The 19,333-nt window shown below is 41.4% G+C and overlaps 1 protein-coding gene across 1 annotated transcript in view; it reads right to left on the bottom strand.

Moving 5' to 3' along the window:
- stab1 (stabilin 1) overlaps positions 1 to 11,700 on the bottom strand; it is a 101,497-nt gene extending 89,797 nt beyond the window's left edge. The window contains exons 1-12 of the mRNA XM_070837451.1: positions 11,568 to 11,700; positions 11,192 to 11,295; positions 7,283 to 7,410; positions 5,615 to 5,730; positions 4,207 to 4,292; positions 3,762 to 3,831; positions 3,503 to 3,598; positions 2,664 to 2,777; positions 2,006 to 2,193; positions 1,734 to 1,870; positions 408 to 535; positions 6 to 82 (exon numbers count right to left, since the gene is read on the bottom strand). Of these exons, the coding sequence (XP_070693552.1) occupies positions 6 to 82; positions 408 to 535; positions 1,734 to 1,870; positions 2,006 to 2,193; positions 2,664 to 2,777; positions 3,503 to 3,598; positions 3,762 to 3,831; positions 4,207 to 4,292; positions 5,615 to 5,730; positions 7,283 to 7,410; positions 11,192 to 11,245 (1,194 nt within the window). The 5' untranslated portion in view covers positions 11,246 to 11,295; positions 11,568 to 11,700. The remainder of the gene's footprint in view (positions 1 to 5; positions 83 to 407; positions 536 to 1,733; positions 1,871 to 2,005; positions 2,194 to 2,663; positions 2,778 to 3,502; positions 3,599 to 3,761; positions 3,832 to 4,206; positions 4,293 to 5,614; positions 5,731 to 7,282; positions 7,411 to 11,191; positions 11,296 to 11,567) is intronic.
- Between the last annotated feature and the right edge of the window lie 7,633 nt (positions 11,701 to 19,333).

Genomic DNA, 19,333 nt, shown 5'->3' with positions numbered 1-19,333 from the left:
CCTACAGTCAGAGGTGTTTTCAGCAGGGGGATAAACGCTGTGAAGGGTCCATTGTGACTCAGCAGCAGTGAACAGCCTTTCCCTGAAACACACATATACCAAAGGTCAGAGCAAAGATATAACATACCAACATGCCACTTATTTTATAAAAATGGTCAATTTTTCATCTTGTAGGAGACTCAGGATAACCTTGCATTATCGTTTATTTAGTGAATATTCAGTTTTTGCACTTTTCACAATTGTACTTTTCAAAATAAAACCCAGACAGAAAAATAATTGGTGTTGAATTATATCACCAACTTGAAGAATCAAATTTAATTTCTGAGTGACCACTGACATAGTGTAGTGCTGAATAGTAAAACATGCTATAGTATAACAAGCATCATGTTACAGTGTACTTCTTTTACCGAACAGGGCGACGGTGCCGGTCAGATTTTCTCTTTGGCTTCCACTCCTGTCCAGCTCTATCATCCGCTCCATCAGGTTACCATAGCAACGCCTGCCATCACCAATCTGACCCGCGCCACACACACACCTGAGAGAGGGGGGGAACTAATGACACAACAATACACACACATTCACACAAACTAAGAAAGAGCCAAAGAAGAAAAACAGTATCTGACATCAGCTGCTTTAGCACTTGTCCTTGATCTAGAACTGATTTCGGTGCTAGTCCAGGTTCAGACGGAGTCATCCTTTAAGGGTTTACTTTTTATTTTAGACCAGTTTATGGTTTTAGCTCTAATCCTAGATACAAACAAATAAATAGATAGAAAAGACCAGCTTTGCTTCTAATATTAGTTTAGACTTGGTTCTAGTTCAGGTTTTAGTTCTGGAGAGTAACAGAGTTAGATGAACAAAGAAAGCCTGTTCTAGTTGTAGTTCTTATTTTAGACTTGGTTCTAGTTTTGATCCTTGTCCTAGTTCAAGATCTACAGAGCAAACCAGGGATAGAAAAAGAGAATCTGTGACATTTTTAGGGATAAAAGACCTGGTTCTGGTTCTCCTGGGGCTTGTCCTAGTTTTAAAGAGGTTTTACAGAGCAAAAGAAACATGAATATATGTCTGGTTTTAGTCCTGGTTCTAGTTCTAAAAACAAAAAACACACTAAAACTTGTTCTAATCCTTGTCTGCCTCCAATTTAATTTTGGAGTTCTAGTTATGGCCCTGCTCCTGGATCTATATCTTGACAGCAAAATAACCCTTAATAGTTTTAGTTTGAATGAGCAAAGAACTGGTTCTAGTCATAATCCTGGTCCTGGTTCTAGTTTTAGTCATCAATAGAGAGACAGAGACAGGACGAAAAAAATTATAATTCTGGTTCTAGTCCTGGTTCTAGATCTATCAGTAGAGAGTGAGTGAGAGAGACCTGATCTTAGTTCTGGTTCATGTCCTTGTTCTAGACCTGTAAAGTAAAAGATAGCCAGGAACAGAGACTTGACTTTAGGTATTACTCAAGACCAGGTTCTATTATTTTGGCCTGGTGCTTGTTCTAGTTGTACAGAGCAACAGAGAGACAGAGAGAAACCTGGTACTTGTTGTGTTTCTAGAACCTGATTCTACACTGGTTCTTGGACTTTATCCTGGATGTAGTTGCATCTGGTTCTGGTCTAGAAATGTTTCTCGTGTTCATCTTTTTGTGGTTCTAGCTCTAGTCTTGTGTCTAGACTTGGATCCAGCTATAGTTCTGGAGAGCAACAGACCGGCAGAAACAAAGTGTTTGTGTGTCTGACCTGGGTTGTCCGTCCAGTTCAGTTTGACAGACAGCTGTGGGGTCACATGTGTCCGCTGAGCAGGCAGAGACCAGCTTACAACCAAACTGAGCGTCGCCACCTATAGGGGACATGCCGAACATGCACTCGCAGCTGGACTGAGAGACAGACAGAGACACCGTGAGGGTTAAACACTGTTGCCTTATTCTAGTCAAGGACGAGCCTTGTTCTAATCCTGGTTCTAATCCTGGTTCTAATCCTGGTTCTAATCCTGGTTCTGGAGGCGTCCTAACCTTGTTGGGACCTTTGAAGACACAGACGGTAGAGTTGATGGGGCACCCTCCGTTGTTCTCGGAGCAAGGGTTTTTGGGTACACAGATCCTGCCGTCTCCCTGGTAGTCGGGCTTACAGGCACAGCTGACCTTTGACCCCTGTGAGGAGCACTGGGCGTTGACGTCGCAGTCCCTCGCTGAGCAAATGCCTTAACGGGAACACGAAAATAGAACTAAGTCCAGATGAGATTCAAAACGGAAACAAACATTCACAAAACTTCCACAGAAATAAAAACAAGAACAAGAGTTAACTCTAGAGCTAGTCCTGTTTGTGCCCTAGTTCTGATTCATTCTGGGTCAAGGTCTTGTTCTGGCCTTGATTTGAGATCTGGAGACCAAACGTGAGACATGTAACTAGACCTGGGTCTATTTCCGACCCTAGTCCTTGTCTAGGTCTTGTTCTAGGGAGCAAAGACCTGGTTCTCATTTTGATCTGGGCCTCAGCAGGCTAAATGGAACTTTGGCAGCCTTTGCTCAGCTTTGAGGTGAATGCTAATACTAGCATGCTAACACAAATTGAACCGATGGACCGACAGGCTAAAATAACAACAGTTTAAAATAACAGTGTGGATAAAATCAAACAGAGGAATCTGACGTGACTGTTGAGCTCTGCGTTTACTTGCGCATTTGCCCTCTGGTGTCCTCCTGTGTCCAGGCATGCATTCACAGCTGGAGGCGTCTCCCTCTCCTTTACAGTATGAGTAGGGGCTGCAGCTACTGCACCCGGTACCCACTGCCAACAACAGACACAACAGCAGCTCAATGTGGGCAACAATTAAACATCATACCGACAGAGAGTAAAAACCGACTGGAGCAATAAATGCATCATCTTAATATGTGTCACCTTGTGTTTTCCTGACACCCAATTCATGACAACAAGAAAACTATTTGAGTGGTGTACCAGACATGAATAAGATTTGTGTTAGTTTTGTTTACTTATTCTCCAATTATCGATTATCAAGTCATCTACTCTGCTTCAGTTGTGACTGGGAGCTCACAAAACAGCAACAAGCGCCATTTTTGTCTCAGTTTCAACTGACCTTCTAATTGGTGAAGCTTAACATGTGCAGCCTAACAGGAAGACCTGCAGCTACTGCAAACACTAGCAAAACACTACTTCAAAATCAGTAATAATTTCATGAGTATTTGGTTTGACTACCTGTGTTATGTTGGAAATTTCAGCATGATGCATTTTTTGCTAGGTTGATGTACATGCAGGAAAAAGCATTCAACTAGTTCTTTTCTTTTTTTTCTCTCTCTCTCTTTTTGACCAAACAAGCCATGAATTCATTGTGTCCTCCCAACCTCTAGAGCTTCACCTGAGGTAAGATGTTACCAACTTTGACTGAGAATTCACTAATGACACTTTTTTTTAAATAATTTGCAATGCTATGGTCTGATATAGTTCAATATGTCTCATGTAATCTCATAGTAAAATCCAGGGTGTCATGGTCTTACCTTGGTCACAGCGTTTCCCAGTGTACGGAGGCTGGCACAGACACTGCCCATCACCCTCTGGACCTTTGTTACACACTCCATGCGCGCAGTCACACTCTGCGCAGACAGACAGAGTGACGTTTTACAAACAGCTGTGGGGCGTTCTTGTAGCCGTAGTCTTCCAACTAGGAGATTTCTTTTGGTTTCAGTAGTTTTTCCTTTTGACTGAGACTCTCATGACCACATCTTTAACAGAGGGGTAAGAAGCCACAGAGCCTACCTTTATCACAATTCTCTCCAAAACGGTTTTCATTCTTACACTCCTGACAGGCAAAGCCAGAGAAGCCGTCCTAAAGAGAGAAAAGGGGCTGTTTTTAATGAATTGTAATGTTTATTTAGCAGTATCACCACATCATCAAAAATCTAAATGAGACAAAACAGCAAAAAAAAAAAAAGCCCATCAATCCAATCTAACAACTTCCCCAGTGTCCCTCCTCCCCCAAACACAAAAACAAATCAATTACACACCAAAATGCAGTCAAACTAGTGAGACTTGAGTATCATTAATGTCAGTGTTGAATTGTTTAATAGGGCACAGTGCCCTAAAAATACATGAACAATACTGACCTATGAACTCTTAGACAAATATGGAGGGCAGTCACAGAGAGAGAGAGAGACAGACAGACAGACAGACAGACAGACAGACAGACAGACAGGATACTGACATCACAGACGCAGGTCCCGTTGCCGAGGTCTCCGCCCACACAGGTTCCGTGGAAGTTACAGGTCTTCCCTGACCAGCTGGGGCAGGCTACAGACAGACAGACAGACAGGCGAACAGGCAAAAGGGGAGATTGGTGATTAGAAATGATAAGTGGGATTCCATTTTCCATTTGGTTATCTTATTGCATTTGTCCTTCTGATTGGTTAGAGGACAGATGTCAGGAGGAAGGAAACACAAATGTAAGAAAGTGCTGCAGATATAGAGGGGGGCTGTTTTGCTGTGACTGCGATGACAATGAATAATAACCTTCATCCCTGAAGCATTTTGGATCACTTATATGCTGTGTTCTGTTAGTAGCTGGTACAGCTGTCAGGCTCACTGACAATTAATTCACCTAAAGGTAACAACAAATAACTGGTTCAACACTGCCTGTGCCATGACAAATTCATGATGTATTCTGACTGGTTGGTTTCTAGATGTCCGAGCAGCAGTCACATAGTGGAAATGTGCTGCTTAACAGCTCCAAACAGTCCCAACTTCAGCCACAATACCAAAATCACAGCACAGAGCAGCACTGATCCAAGTCTTCAGGTCCACAGCTCCAGAAACACTCAAACTGTACAAGCTATCATATATTAACAGGACGTCATCACTTACTTCACAAACACAAGTGACAGCACAATGAATTAAAATAAGCCGACTGAAAGTTACAATTAACGAAAAAAACTGTTTTTTCAGACATAAAATTTGATGTAAAATTACAACCAATGAAACAACCAATCAGAACTACAGAAAACAGTCCTGCCTTGTTATTAAGTGGCCGTTTAAAACTGTAAAGTGTGTGTTTTTTATATTGTACATGTGAATTTTTATATCTGTTGTTTCTGAAATTTACAAAAAGGAAATTGTAAAAAAAATCCATATAAAATGAGAGAATTCATGCCTCGTACATTTCAGAGCAGCAGCTAATCATTATTGATTAATCTATTAAGTATTTTCTTGATGAATGGATTAATCACTTAATCTGTGCTTCCCAGAGCTCAAGGTCTTCAAATGTTTTATACCTTTGGGTCTATAGCCCAATATAGTTAATTTATTATCATATTCAAGAGAGAAGAGCAGCAAATTGTCACATTTGATGAGCTGAATTTTAGTTTAATTTCCAGTTACTTTAATGACAAACCGATAATCAGAATAGTTGCCAAGTAATCTTACATTTCAATCAACGCAAAAAAGTGGTTAAATTTCCCAATTAGGTTTTCACTTGTTTATGAAACTCACATTGTTACAGCTTTTATTTCCCTCCATAAATCACAAGGGCATTTAACATTGAGTACAGCATTACTGTATCTGTAGGAGTGTGTGTGTGTGTGTGTGTGTGTGTGTGTGTGTGTGTGTGTGTATCTTACGGAGGCACAGAGGTCCCCAGTGCTGTGGGCAGCATACTGGCTGCATGTACCTCTTCACACAGATGTGCCGACATCCATCCATCTCTGTGTCCCTGCCACCAATCTGCACCACATAACTGCAACACACAGAGAACATGAGGTCAACACACTGCTTCATTCACACCACATAATACTACTGCTACTACTAGCATTACTGCTACTATTACTACTACTGCTACTGCTACCGCTAACACTACTACTAGTAGAATCCCTCATAAGAACAATAATTTGCAGATCAGGTGTTTTGTCTCAAGCACATCTGATGCAACTAAGCAAGAGCCTCATTAGTTACATCAGCTGTATTTAAAATAGAACACATCAAATACCTGGACTAGCTCAGGGTTTGTTCACGGTGACATTTGGATGCAAGTTAGAAATATGGTGAGTAAAGAGAACTGTCCAAAAAGTTCAAACATCATTGCTTCACACAAACAAGAAAAAGGATACAAAAAGAGCAAAGGCACCAAATGTTCCTTGAGATACTGTTGGAAGCAAAGTTCACAAGTCCAAAGCTAAAGGAACACTGGCTACACTACCTGGATGAGGCACAAAGAGGAAACTATCAACGACTGCCACCAGATTTCTGAGGAGGCAGGTGGCCAAAAACCTCTGAGTCAGTGCAAAGGACCTCCAGCAAGACTTGATGGCAGCAGGTACTGAGGTTTCAGTTTCTACAGTAAGGCACAGACTAAATACTGAAGGCCTCCATGCCTGAAATCCAAGACGTTCACCACTACTGACCCAAAAGAACACGACAAGTTGCCTCCAATATGCTCAAAACAATATAAATAAGCCATAGAAGTTTCTTTGGAGCGATCAAACAAAAGTGGAACTTTTCAGGTCTATGGATCAGCGTCTGGAGGAGGAAGAATGAGGTATACACTGAAAGAACACCCTGCCTACAGTGAAGCATGGCTGTGGCTCAGTGACGCTCTGGGGCTGCTTTGCTTCTTCTGGCACTGGAAACCTGCAGCGTTTGGAGGGCAAGATGGATTCAATCAAGTATCAGGAGAACATTGTGCCATCTGTGAGGAAGCTGAAGCTTGTTTGTCATTGGACCTTCCAACAGGACAATGATCCCAAACATACCCCAAAGTCCAACGAGACTTGGCTTCAGCAAAGGCCTGGGAGATACCATCACAGTCACCTGACTTGAATCCCATAGAAAATCTCTGGTGGGATTTGAAGAAGGTGGTTGCAGCGAGCAAACCCAAGAATATCAGAGAGCTGGAGGCTGTTCCTCATGAGGAACAGGCTCAGATTCCTCAGGAACGCTGTCAGAACCTGGTGTCTGGCTGTGCATCAGTGCAGCAGGTCATAACAGCAAAAGGGTGCTCTACTAAGTACTAAAGATGCTTGTTAAGACTACAGTAGTCATTAAAAGTGGCATATTGTGTTGAATTTGGAGAAATCCCCTGTAATATTATTTGTGTTGAGCTATTTACAAGCTACAGTTGTTTGAGTTGTTCATTGAACACAGCTGAAAGTTTCGCCACTATACCTAATGTAACTGTAGAGTTAACTACATTTATGACAGTCACAAAGCTAAAGTTTATGAATGTATTAGTGGTGAAAACAATCACACACTGCTTTGTAGAACTGTGGGTGTGTAACCTGGTACATACACACCTGCAGTTGGTCGTGCCCGTGCTAGTAAAGCTGTGGGGGCAGCTGCTGGTGGCAACGGCGGCACAAGAAGTGCAGGAGCTGTACATATCCTCCCTCTGTGGGACATCACACCGACCAGGAGGAGCAGTCTGAGGGAGAAGAAGACGTTTACAGTGTGACTGGACAACCAATAGTAGTCTGATACTTCTGTCTCTCCACATATCTCAACACTTCTCTCTCTATAAGCAGAAACAGAAACCTGCACTTCAGATGGTGCTGTTGGAATCAGTACAGCCCTGTTTTAATAAGCAACAGCTTCTACTAAAGCCTTAATCAATAGTGCCACCACTGGCGTCAGTAGCAGTGGCATGACTGGAGGTGGTAATAGGAATAGTACCAGAGGCAGTAACTGTATTACTGAATATATGGTAATATATGTTACTGAGATAAGAATAAACAAAACAAAAGCGAGTAAATATATGACACTAAAGAATTTCCATGTACGTATTCAAACATGAAGTCGACATTCAAATAGACTGGAAGACATTTTCAGGAAAGGTTTAATTAATAGAAAAATGGCAGTAACAGCAGAAGTCATAATAGTGACGTCACTTCATTGATAAAGCCAGTGGTTCAAAGTGCTTTATTATCATATACACATCAGATTATTGGATAGTGATGCATTCATGTGTTGTAGTATTTTCATGTTGCAGCTGGTTGAACCTCTTTGTATACTGATGGAGAGTTTTATGTATAAAAATGCAGCATGTTTTAATAGTTAATCACATATATTGCAGGAATAATTTGAAAGTAACTTATTAGACATAGTATAAAATGGAAGTACTCAAAGTACAAGTAAGTGAAAACTGTAGGCATAAATCTGATGTTGTCATCAGTTTGAATCTTGATGCTCTGATTATTTCAGATTTTTGGAGATACATTTTCTACCCAGAATCAGCTAGATAACACAATGTTAATTTTATTTTTATTGTGGATTTTCCCTTTAAAAATGGCAGAAGATACTATGTGTCTTGAACAGAAAGGGAAGAATATTATTTATATCATGACATTATTAAGTTGTTCAGCTTGGCCGGCAACCTGCGCTTAATGAAAGGCTAAGAGGCTGACTCTGAGTCAGATCTGTGTGTGTTTTACAAATACAAGGAACGTTTGGAGGGTGGTATGAAATCCATGAGCAGGTGTGAACAAGGGAAAACTAGCCGCTGCATCAGGCTTCATGTTATTGTCTATATCTATTGTCTATTGTCTAAAGACACCCTTTAACGCTGGAGGTGGCAGATATCCGGGAAAGGCATGAAAATGGAATGATAATGAAGATAGTTGCTGAGTAATTAAAAATTTCAGCCAACGCTAAAAATTTCACAATTTGGTATTCATTTGATTATGAGACTTAAGGAACCACAGCTATTATTTGGCTCTAGATATCACAAAAGCATTTAACATTAAATACTCCATTACAGCTGGGGTTGGCAGAAATCTGTAAAAGGAAAAAAATAATTTGAAAAATGCAGCTCTCCTCCTGCAGCTCTTGCACCATACAGAGCTTCATACACGTACGAAAATGCCCATAGACTGTACATTAAAAGTGGATGTAGCCACAGTGATGTCACCCAAGACTGTTGTCTTGATGCGTCGAGTTTGGCTTTGAGTATCCGCATGGCCATCTCGGCTTCATGGCCATCGTCATCTTGGTTTTTTGGAGCCAGAGGTGGCGTCCTATTCACTCTGATTGGTTAGTCGTAAGGTAGTCACGCCCAAAATCATACCCTGCTTTATTATCTATTTTCCTCTAAATGGGATCACGATCTACCAAATGAACATCATGCTGTATTTTAGAGGACTTGAAAATAGCAGCTGAGACCATAAACTTATTAGGAGTGTGAGTATCATAGATCAAGTAAGAAGGCTAATTTTCACATAGACCTCCATTCATTCTGCCAGCCAACAGAGTCGCCCCCTGCTGGCATTAAGAAAGAATGCGGGTTTAAGGCACCTCCACATTGGCTTCACTTTTCAGACTAAGAGGCTTCGTCCACTTTTGTTATACAGTCTATGAAAATACTTCTATCATCCCGACTGTGATTGTAATCCCAATGCTGTTACACTGTGCAGTGCCAGTTCTCTGTCCTGTTTTCTTTGCAAACATGTGGCTCTGTAAAGCTCTCCGAGGCTCTAAAGTTAGCTAGTGTTAGCTACATAAACATGAGCTGGAATTAGCTACAGCCAGGAGGCCAAACTATCAACCTCAACAGAACTCCTCACCTGCGTTAATGGCAAACCTCCACAGCAAACCACTACAGCAAATTTAGATATTACAGGAAGAGTAAGTTAGCAGCCTCAATCGTTCCTATTATAACTGTGATCCCGATGCTGTTATACAACATTATATAAACATGAACTTAAATTAGCCACAGCCGCTAGCCTTTGGCTAACTTTACATTTAGCAGGAGGCTAAACTATTAGCATCACTCATCATAGCCACTCAAAGTCTGCATTCATGATAAATCTACATACACAACATATGGATGTCTTATAAGAGGTCTCATGATGCATCTATGACACAACATAACAAACCACTGCAGAACCTGTAGATATTACTAGAACATTTTGCAGCATCGTCCCAAAGTTCTCTCCATGCCCGAAAAACACTTCTTTGCTCTTTGCACTCTGCTTTTGATAAGTCTGTCTTCCTTTGTTTGGGTTGCTTTGCAGCGCAGACGGTTGTTGCCAATGTTGGACAAGCAACTTTTTCTGCAGGACTTAAGCACTTAAATCTCAATACGGTGAAATGTTATTATAGATTAATTTGCCCAATGACACCAAAAATAAACAGCCTACCCCAGCTATAATGTCTTTAACCATTTTAATGGTCGGTAACAAGGTTCAAGAGTTCTCTGTTTGTGTCTGTGGAGTTGGAACTAAGACCCCAGACAACTATTGAAACTCATCACGAAATTGCCACCACAGCTGTTTAATTACGTTTTGGCTCAGATTTCTGAAGTTAAGTTAAATTGTTAAAGGAACGCTCCACCAATTTTATGCAACAAAAGCTGTTTTCCAGTTATGTTTTGTACTGCTCAGCCTGTGAAAGTGGTTGTGTAACATATTTTGTGGTTCTGGAGAAGTGTATTTTGTCAGAGAAGTCTGAGCAGAATAATCTGGAAGGATCCGATAAAGATGTGTGTGTGTGTGTGTGTGTGAAGGTGTATGTTTCTGTTCATGCCAGCCGGCAAAGAGGGGGCATGGCCTATTGCGTGAATGGCCATAACTTTTAAAAAGATGCGCAGACTTGCACAGCTCTTGATTAACAGCTCTGTCAAAAAGGGTGAGTGGCCACTGCATAACTTCACATAACATGGCCAAACTTTGTAGAAACATACACATGCACATACACACACGCACACATACATGCACACAGAGATAGACAGACACACACATACAAACACAGACACCTTAATTGATGATGGTTTTCCCGTCCCTACGTGGAATCTTGTGGGAGGCACAAATGCACTTTAATTTCAACTGAAATTCTATGATTCAAGATAATATTGTGCAACACGATAAAAAAAAAAAAAAAAAGGTTGTAGTTTTTGTGAATTTACAAGTTCCCCAATTTTCAGGAAATACATTAACAAATTTCTTGAATTCCTAGAAAAACTTTTTTTCTAGGGTTTTTGTCAGGACTGTATTTGGACTGTTACTAGTAGTGTACAACTAACAGCAGTTCATTTTATGCAAAAAGCTTAAAGTGATCCACAACTTTTCATTCATTTGGTGACCAAAAATGGCACAAGGAAAGAAAAGGACAAAAATATAATATTATATATATATATAATAATAACTTAGAGATCAACAGAGAGTAAGCAGGTGATTTGGTATCTCAGCGTAACGGAGTTGGAGGTGTGTTACCTGTTCATGCAGTGAAGTTTGCAGGCAGAGCAGCAGCAGATGTAGCAGCAGCATGATTCACAGTATCACATCCAGGGGAAAAATTAATCCACCAACCCAGCGTCCTCCTCAGTCAGAAAAAATCAGTAGAAAAAGTAGACACTGTGTTCAGCCTCACATCAGTTCACATCTAAGTCTCAAGTTTAAACACAAGCTGCTCTATTAGCTACAGGAAAAAACACAAATAACATTCTCCGTGCAGGAAAAACAAAACTATTAGACAACAATAGACGTCTAGTGCAGCAGCAATAGGTGTAGCAAAGCTGAGAGTGACCTTCCGTTAATAGACACAAAAGCTCTGGATATACAGAAGTACTTAAAGTATAAAAAATAAAACCTGCAGGGTGGGTCCAGGCAGAGTCAGGACTATCAGCAGTATTCTTTGTTCATTTTCAGCCTGAAGCCAACAATCCCTGTTATGTTGGAACTAACAAACAAATTACAACTAACAAATGAACTCTCAGCTCAGTGTCCCGCGAGGCAGAGAGCAGCCAGAGAGGCTGGAGCGACTGCTGGCGTCACGTCTTTCCCTCTCTAATCTAGGAAGAGAAAGAAAAAAAGAAACAACAACAGAAACTGGCAAAGTAGGAACCTCCCAGCAGAGGTCATCTCCTCACGCCACTCACAACAGCAACAGTGCTACTAGTAGCAAAGCAGCAGCTGTAACAGTAGCACTTGTTTTAGTCACAGTGGCAGCAGTACAGTACAGCAGAGTACACATGTAGTAACACACACTGTCTGGACTATTAACCAGCAGTTCCCAACCTTGGGGTTGCAGTCATGAAATAACTAAGAAATAAAAAAAGAGTTAGAAATAACATTTAATCTACACAAAAATAAGGTTATTTTCCTGACTTTTATCAAATCTGTTCCTTACTATGGAAACACTGAGTTTTACTTCTTCGTGAATCTAAAAACATTTAAATTAAACAATATGAGAAGAGAGAAAGTAGTGCCTGTCTAAGAGACATACGCAGCCTGTGACAGTATTTGTGCACACACACACACACACACACACACACACACACACACACACACACACACACATCATACATTTGTAATACTTACACCCGTACACTTACTACTGCACTTACACTTATTAGGCTAAACTGATGAAATCTGATACGACAGCACCGCTAATATTAACACAATATATAAAATTGCAGCATCCAAAATGCATAACCTTCTCTTCTTATAGATAAAAACTGAACTCTATATATTAGATTCACAGATAACACCAACACTAAGAGCGTTATTCTGCTTCTTTAGTCTTGCTAGCACCTCTGCTAAGCTAGCATGCTACATAAAAACATTGGGCCCAGAGAAAAATAAGACAAAATATAACCTCCAAAACATAAAATACTAATTGAAACATTGATTTTGACAAACATTATTTTACTGACCTTACACAGGATGTAGGTGTTGTAGCCCCGACAGGGAGCTAGCGTGGACGACGAGGACGTGGCTAATGTTAGCCAGCGCTACTGTTATTAGTTACATCTTTTCTGAGTCAAAATGTAAAATGCTGAGAGAAAGGTCTACAACACGTGTACACTGCTTTAATGTTAAAGTTTTTAAACGCAACAATACTACACATTATACATGTCCTCCATTCAAGTAACTAAAGTAAGTACATTATCGTTGTGAAGAATGCTTTGTTTGACAGACCAACTGGAGAACTACAACATCAAGAAATATTGGTATTTAATATTGGTTTTTCTGGATTCATTACATAGTTTGGGGTTTATTATAGCCCTGGATTCAAGGTATAATTGCTTGATTAATGCATGTTGTATTTTTACTAAATTGTACCAATTTTCTGTCCATCTTTCTTACTTTTTTCTTTTCATGGTCTGGAGTTTGTCCAGGAGCTGAACTTTGATATTGGATGATTCAAATAACGTGGATATATTGACAGAAAAATAGAATCCCTTCATCACTGTGACTGTCTGAGAAGAGAGAGAGAGAGAGAGAGACTGTGAGAGCTCCTCTCTCTTCCTGACAGGAAGTTTTGGGCGGATTTCCCCTCCTGGTCGTCCCAGCGGGGCGGTGTGATTTGGACGGATTTCCTCGTCAGCTGACACAGCTCTTCGCCTTCTGCTCAGAATGAAGAGGCACAAATGTGAAAGCTGAGTTTCTTTCCTGTTTGACTTGAGGAACACATGACAGATTCAGCGAGGTGAACCAGACCAGTAAGGGGGTCAAACTGTGAGCGCACAGAACAATCACAGGAAGCAGGAAGACAATGACCCGCTGCAGGACAGCAGAGTTTACTGCCTTGCTCACTGGCTCTTACTAGAATAAACTAGATTTTTCCCTTCTGGACACAGAATGAAGATTATAATCAACAACCTTCCAGCCACAATTTTCTCAGTTTTTGCCAAAAACTTCAGTGATGGTGACCACCATGTCTATCACCCTGTTTATCCAATATAACATAACGAACATAACTATGAAACCACATTCTCTGGTTAAAAAGGTCTCCACTGCCTCTTCTCGAGCTGATCACCGATCACCCCGTCCCCTTCTCCCTCACACCCAAGATGGCTGCCGCTGCCCTCGGCTGCAGGATAAAAGTTTATATTCCAACCAAGGACGTAATAATAGCCAGGATGCTCGCCTAGAGTAACTAGAGTCATAACTTTACATCGGTCACTAAAGAGTCAACTGATTCTGTTGTTTATCTCCTAAGTAGTTGCCTTGTTCTGAGAGACTGGCGCTCTGGTGCTACAACTAGTGGTTCTGAATCTCGTATATGGAGCCTTTAAAGATATTAACCATGGCTAGCTAGCAGCAAACAATATGGCCTGACAATGTTAACATGTTGCAGTTCAGACTCAAACTGTTCTCACTAAAGCCCCTTTCACACATGCAGTCTATTCCTGAAATGTTCACGATCATTTCCTGCATGGGTCATGTGTGAATGGGAGCAGGGGTCGATAGTCAGGGAAATCTGTTCTGTCAATTTCCCATCTCAAAACCTGAGAACAGGGAAATACAAGGGACATGCCAGTGCAGCTGTGTTGTGTATGACAGCGGTACATTACAGTGACAAGCATGTAAAGGATTACATCTGATGGACGAAATGAAAAGTTATCCCAGCAATTAGGCGTGAAGTATGTTCTGCCTCAAGTTTGGCATTTTGGTCCTCACCATCTTGGTTTAACCCCTCGGAGTCTAGGACCGCCACACGGTGTCAAAGTCACATGTCGCATGTTTGAAAACGTAAAGCTGTGACCAGGGCCGGCTCTAGGCATAGGCCATATAGGCGGTCGCCTAGAGCGCCAGCTGCTGGAGGGGCGCTGCCGGTAATAATTTGCATCCCCGAGTGGCGCCCCCCGTCCGTCCGCCGCTCCTGAGACGCACCCACGCCCCTGGTCCTACACCATGGAAGGGGCGCGGGGCGAGTGATCGGTGCGCATCTCGCCTAGGGCACCATTATGGCTAGAGCCGGCTCTGGCTGTGACACAAGCACGCAGGTGCTCAATTCAAAGACTGTTGGAAAGCGGACACGTCAAACTTTTTACAAGTGTTTGAATTTTGTCGATCAGCCTATTAAGACTAAATTTATGAAGAGCCGAAGTCGCGCACTACAGCTCTTCTACGAGTTAGAAGATGCTGAATCTGGGGAAGAACGTTCTGATTCTGAGGAAGACTCCTCCACTGGAAGACTCTGACTCCAGTTTCAGAGGATGAAGTGGATGCTGCGCGTGTAGACGAACGAGAGGAGGTGTCCCCGCAGACCCCCGCTCCTCCAAAGATCCAACTAGTTCCTACTCTGATTTTGTGTTTCTTTTGCACTTTTACATACAGTGTGTCCATATATTATGTCAAAATAAATAAATGCTTGTAGAATCACATAGGTGAGGTTGTGCTGAAAAGAAAGACACAAAGAAAGGCAAGCTAAGCAGTTTTAATGGGAAACACAAAGGTAAAATGAAAAGTAGTAAAAAACGCCGTTTTATCCCAGACTCTGAAGGGTTAAAGGAACCAAAAGGGACTCTTGGTTTTTGTTTTCCCACCACACGCTTTCCGCAAAGACCCGACTCTGATTGGTTAGTCACAAGGAAGTAAAGCATAATCTACTTTATCGTCTAATTTACTCTAAATGGAACCATAATTTAGTAAATGCTGCATTGGAGAAAAGTTTAAACTAGCCACTGAGACCATAAACACATTATGAAAGTGTTAAATCCATGTGAGAAAAAGGGGAATTTTCTCATCTACCTCACAAAAGGGGTAGTGGAAGTGAGAGGGCCTCTGGAATCTGGCACATGCTAACTATCCGAATACGCTTTCTAGCTAAATATTAAATTTTATTTAAAGAATTAAAACATTGTGTCAAAGATACTATGAAACTTTTTATGGGACCAACAAATTCTCACACACACACACACACACACACACAGTGATTCACTGCTGACTCCTGAAAAAGTGAGAAAAACATGAATCGAGGAATGGCCTGAGCCAGAGGTCGTGGACGTCTCATGTCCCGGTGACCATCTCAACCTCAACAAATGCCTCCAATCAGCACTCGGGGACGGAAAACAGCCGAACAGACAAGAAAAGCCATGAAACACAAGAGGAAGTGAGAAAGAATTTACTATCAGTGTCACATCCGTCTGGTGTTCCCTGGTGTCCTTCTGCTCCAACTCTTTATCAAAGTAGACAGAACATCCAAACCCCTCACAGCACCATTAGCACACATGCTTTAATGTTTCAACTTCACCAGGTCACCTGTTCCTCTCAAACTATGGGGCGAATCAATCTGTTTCATCTGAAAATAATAAAGAATATTGCTTTTACAGTCAAGATTTTGAATATGAATGTTTCTTCTCTTTAAGTAATTAAAGGGGACATGCACATTTTTAGGTTCATTGTTCTACCATGTTTATGTGTTGTAAAATTAAAAAAAAACAAACATTATTTTTCTTCTACTGTGCATACTGCTCTTTTCAGCCTCTTTCTGAACACTCAATTTTAGCTCCTGGCTGCTCTGATTGGTCAGCTCCCACAGGCACCGCCCACCAACCTTAGCATCAGCTCTGCCATCTCCACGTTCTCCACTCCTAAGGGGAGCCACATTAGCTGAGCAGCGCGCTAACACCAAGTTCCACAGACAAACCTACCAAGTTAACAGCAAAAAAACATAAAACAAGGCAAAACTTACAGCTTCCAAGTCAGAAGTCGGGCCATAGGCAGCCGGTGTTGATCCATCCTTGAGCTTGTGCTGATATGAGGACATTTCTGTCACGTCTTTCCAGCCACAACAAGGTGTATCTGCCGGGTTCCTCAGTTGGTGGGAGGACATGAAGAGTGTTGTGTGGGCTTTTGCAGCCAGTTTGCTTGTACCTTCAACATCTTATTACTACAACTAGCCACATAGCAATGGCGGATGGCGAGGTGGATTCAGCTTGTCAGTGGGCGGGACCTCCACCCTGCTGAGAAGCCTGATGAACAGATGAATATGGTTTTTACACATATTTAGAAAAATATGGAACCGTACAAAAGGAGAAAGTTTAATGTAAATGCAAATGAGGTCGAGATGCAATTTTAAGGTTTTCAACAAGGTACTTATATTGCAGAAAAACCATATCAGACATATTTTACTAGTTCAGGCATACTATGACTATCAAAACATATAATAAAAATGTATAATACAAAGATCCCCTACATGACTGTTGGGGATCTTTAAATGCAGCACACCTACCTCAGTGTACTATTTTGACAGCTAGAAAACCGAATAAATGTTCCACCTCGTACAAACAGGAGATGACTAACCTGAAGTCTCCTCACGCAGGTTCAGTTTTTAACGCAATTACTTTTTGCTGGAAAACTGAAGGTTTCTACTGATTGAACCATAACTGAGTCCAGCGGCTAACCCAAACTGTATCATTAGCTAACTTTTATTGAAGTTTTTGTTTTTAAACCCGACCACTGCTGCTAAATTTGACTATAAAAAGGTGAACAACGGGTGTATTTGCTAACTGTTCAAGTTGGCACAAACCACACCGTTTTTTGATTCCGGTTAGCAGCTAACAGTTTGGTACAGCAGGTAAAAGGCTCTTGTTTGTGAACTGTCCAGGTTAGCCAGGAGGTCAGAGTTTTAGCTAAATTGAATCAGTTTCACTGTAAGTGCATCTGAACCAACAATTTTGGCTGCTAAACTGGACCAGACTTGGTGGCCACAGATTATTCTCAGTTTGGGTGCAATCTGTCTGACCTATCAGAGGACCTGTACCACTAAACCTATATGGAGGCCTGTTACGCATTGAGGTAACGACATCTCATACTCAAGGTTCTCACAGAAGAACAAAATACCACCAAGGTTGCGCAATCCATGAAATTCGTTATTCTAATAGGAGGTAATGCACTTTTTGTTCTGCATCTAAACTCATACAGTGGGAGACAATCTTAACACACACATGCTGATTATTTTCATTCAGTGAAGCAGAGTTCTAATAATGCAGACATGCTGCTAATCAAACTAATGTAACAAAACACATCAGAGGTGACAAACGCTGTTCTCCAGAATACTTTCCCAGCCTGCCAACTCATGTCATGTGACCTCAGCTCACTAACACACGAACCGTCAGACATCTGAATTAGTTTCTTTATTACAGTATTCTGCTGCATATGAAAGCAGAACTTGGACCTGAAATTCTTTCCTGTTGATGAGTTGATTAACTGATACTAACATGATGCCAACCAGAGGTTAGTCAGCCCATTTTGCTGATCTGACACTTCCTGGTACAGTATCTCTGCCCTTGGTCTGCTAAAGTGGCCCCAAAAAGGAAATCAGCTGAATTTCACGATGAGCTTCTCGACAGACAGGAAATAGAGGAAGTTGGTCGGGTTGAAAGGTGGTGGTGCGTTTCGTGCTGCTGAACTGCCAAGTCATCACAACCTCACTGAGCGACGAGAGCGATGAACTGCTGACGGCAACTTTTGGTGAATTCTTTCTTTTCAAGTTTTTAAGATGTTTTTTGTCACCTCTGGAGAACACATTGTTCTCGTTCCTGGCTGTAGCCAGCGATTTAGAAGTGCTACAGCCCACAAGTCTTTTTTGGAAATTATTACAAACTTACAAAACCATGTAAAAGTGTTCTTCATCCAAACATCGATGTCTACAATCGGTTTCAAAACCCTCTCCACCCTGCCAGGAATATTTTCTGGTGGGAGAAATTCAGAATCCTTTGTCAGTCTTAATCTTTCTTTACTGGACTCAATAACATTTCTCCAGGTGCTATTGGCCTCGGTGGGCCTTGAGGGATAATTCTGGTTTATTACAACCTGAGTCTTATTTTGATAGTTTTGCCCATCATCTCTATCACTTTTAAAAACACTTTACTCACCAGGTTAATAGCTGGGATTAACTCATTTTAAAAGTCTACATATACTTTATTATTTTCTTATGTAAAGCCCTTTAAATTGTCTTGTTGCTGAAAGGCGCTAAACAAAGCTGCCTTGGCTTCCACTGGCAGATGAAGAAACACACCCTCGCCAACACAGAGCCTCATGTTGGTTTACTTATATTCATGTCCAACCAACATGTCCATGAGTTTGAAATATGGCGTCTATGTTACAAGGAAATCTAAAAGCAATGTGTGCGTACAGCTATTAGATTGGCAGCGCAGCGCCTTGCCAGACGACATACGACCCTGCGCTTTTTTGCCAAAGCTGCTTCAACGCAGTGACGTCAGTGCCGTTTTCGGTCTGAACACCTACTAAACAAAACAAGGATAAAGACAGTCATAATAATTCATCACTGCTGATCACTGCACTGCCATAAAGATTCCTTTTTATTCAGATGGGGAATTATCTCACATCATTAACAAAAGTTACTGTAAGACACCATGATTTGTGGACTCAATAATACACGTTAAGACAGCAGAGACCTTTGCAGTGACTGTGTCCATCACAGCGTCAGTTTTAGTCGGCACTCCCACAGAGACACACCGAGACTCGCATCTTGGCCCCTCAGTCTGTTTGGTTTTCTGGTTTAATTGCCGCATCAGCAGAAACGTGTGCAGACTGTGGTTAAATCCTGCTGATTTTTCTAAGAATCAAAACGCTGTCGTTGAAACCAAACAGGAATTACTG

This window comes from Pempheris klunzingeri, chromosome 2 (genome assembly GCF_042242105.1).
Source record: "Pempheris klunzingeri isolate RE-2024b chromosome 2, fPemKlu1.hap1, whole genome shotgun sequence".
Lineage (NCBI taxonomy): Eukaryota > Metazoa > Chordata > Actinopteri > Acropomatiformes > Pempheridae > Pempheris > Pempheris klunzingeri.
Note: the sequence above shows the minus strand (reverse complement) of the source record. Positions and strands in the feature narration are given on the sequence as shown.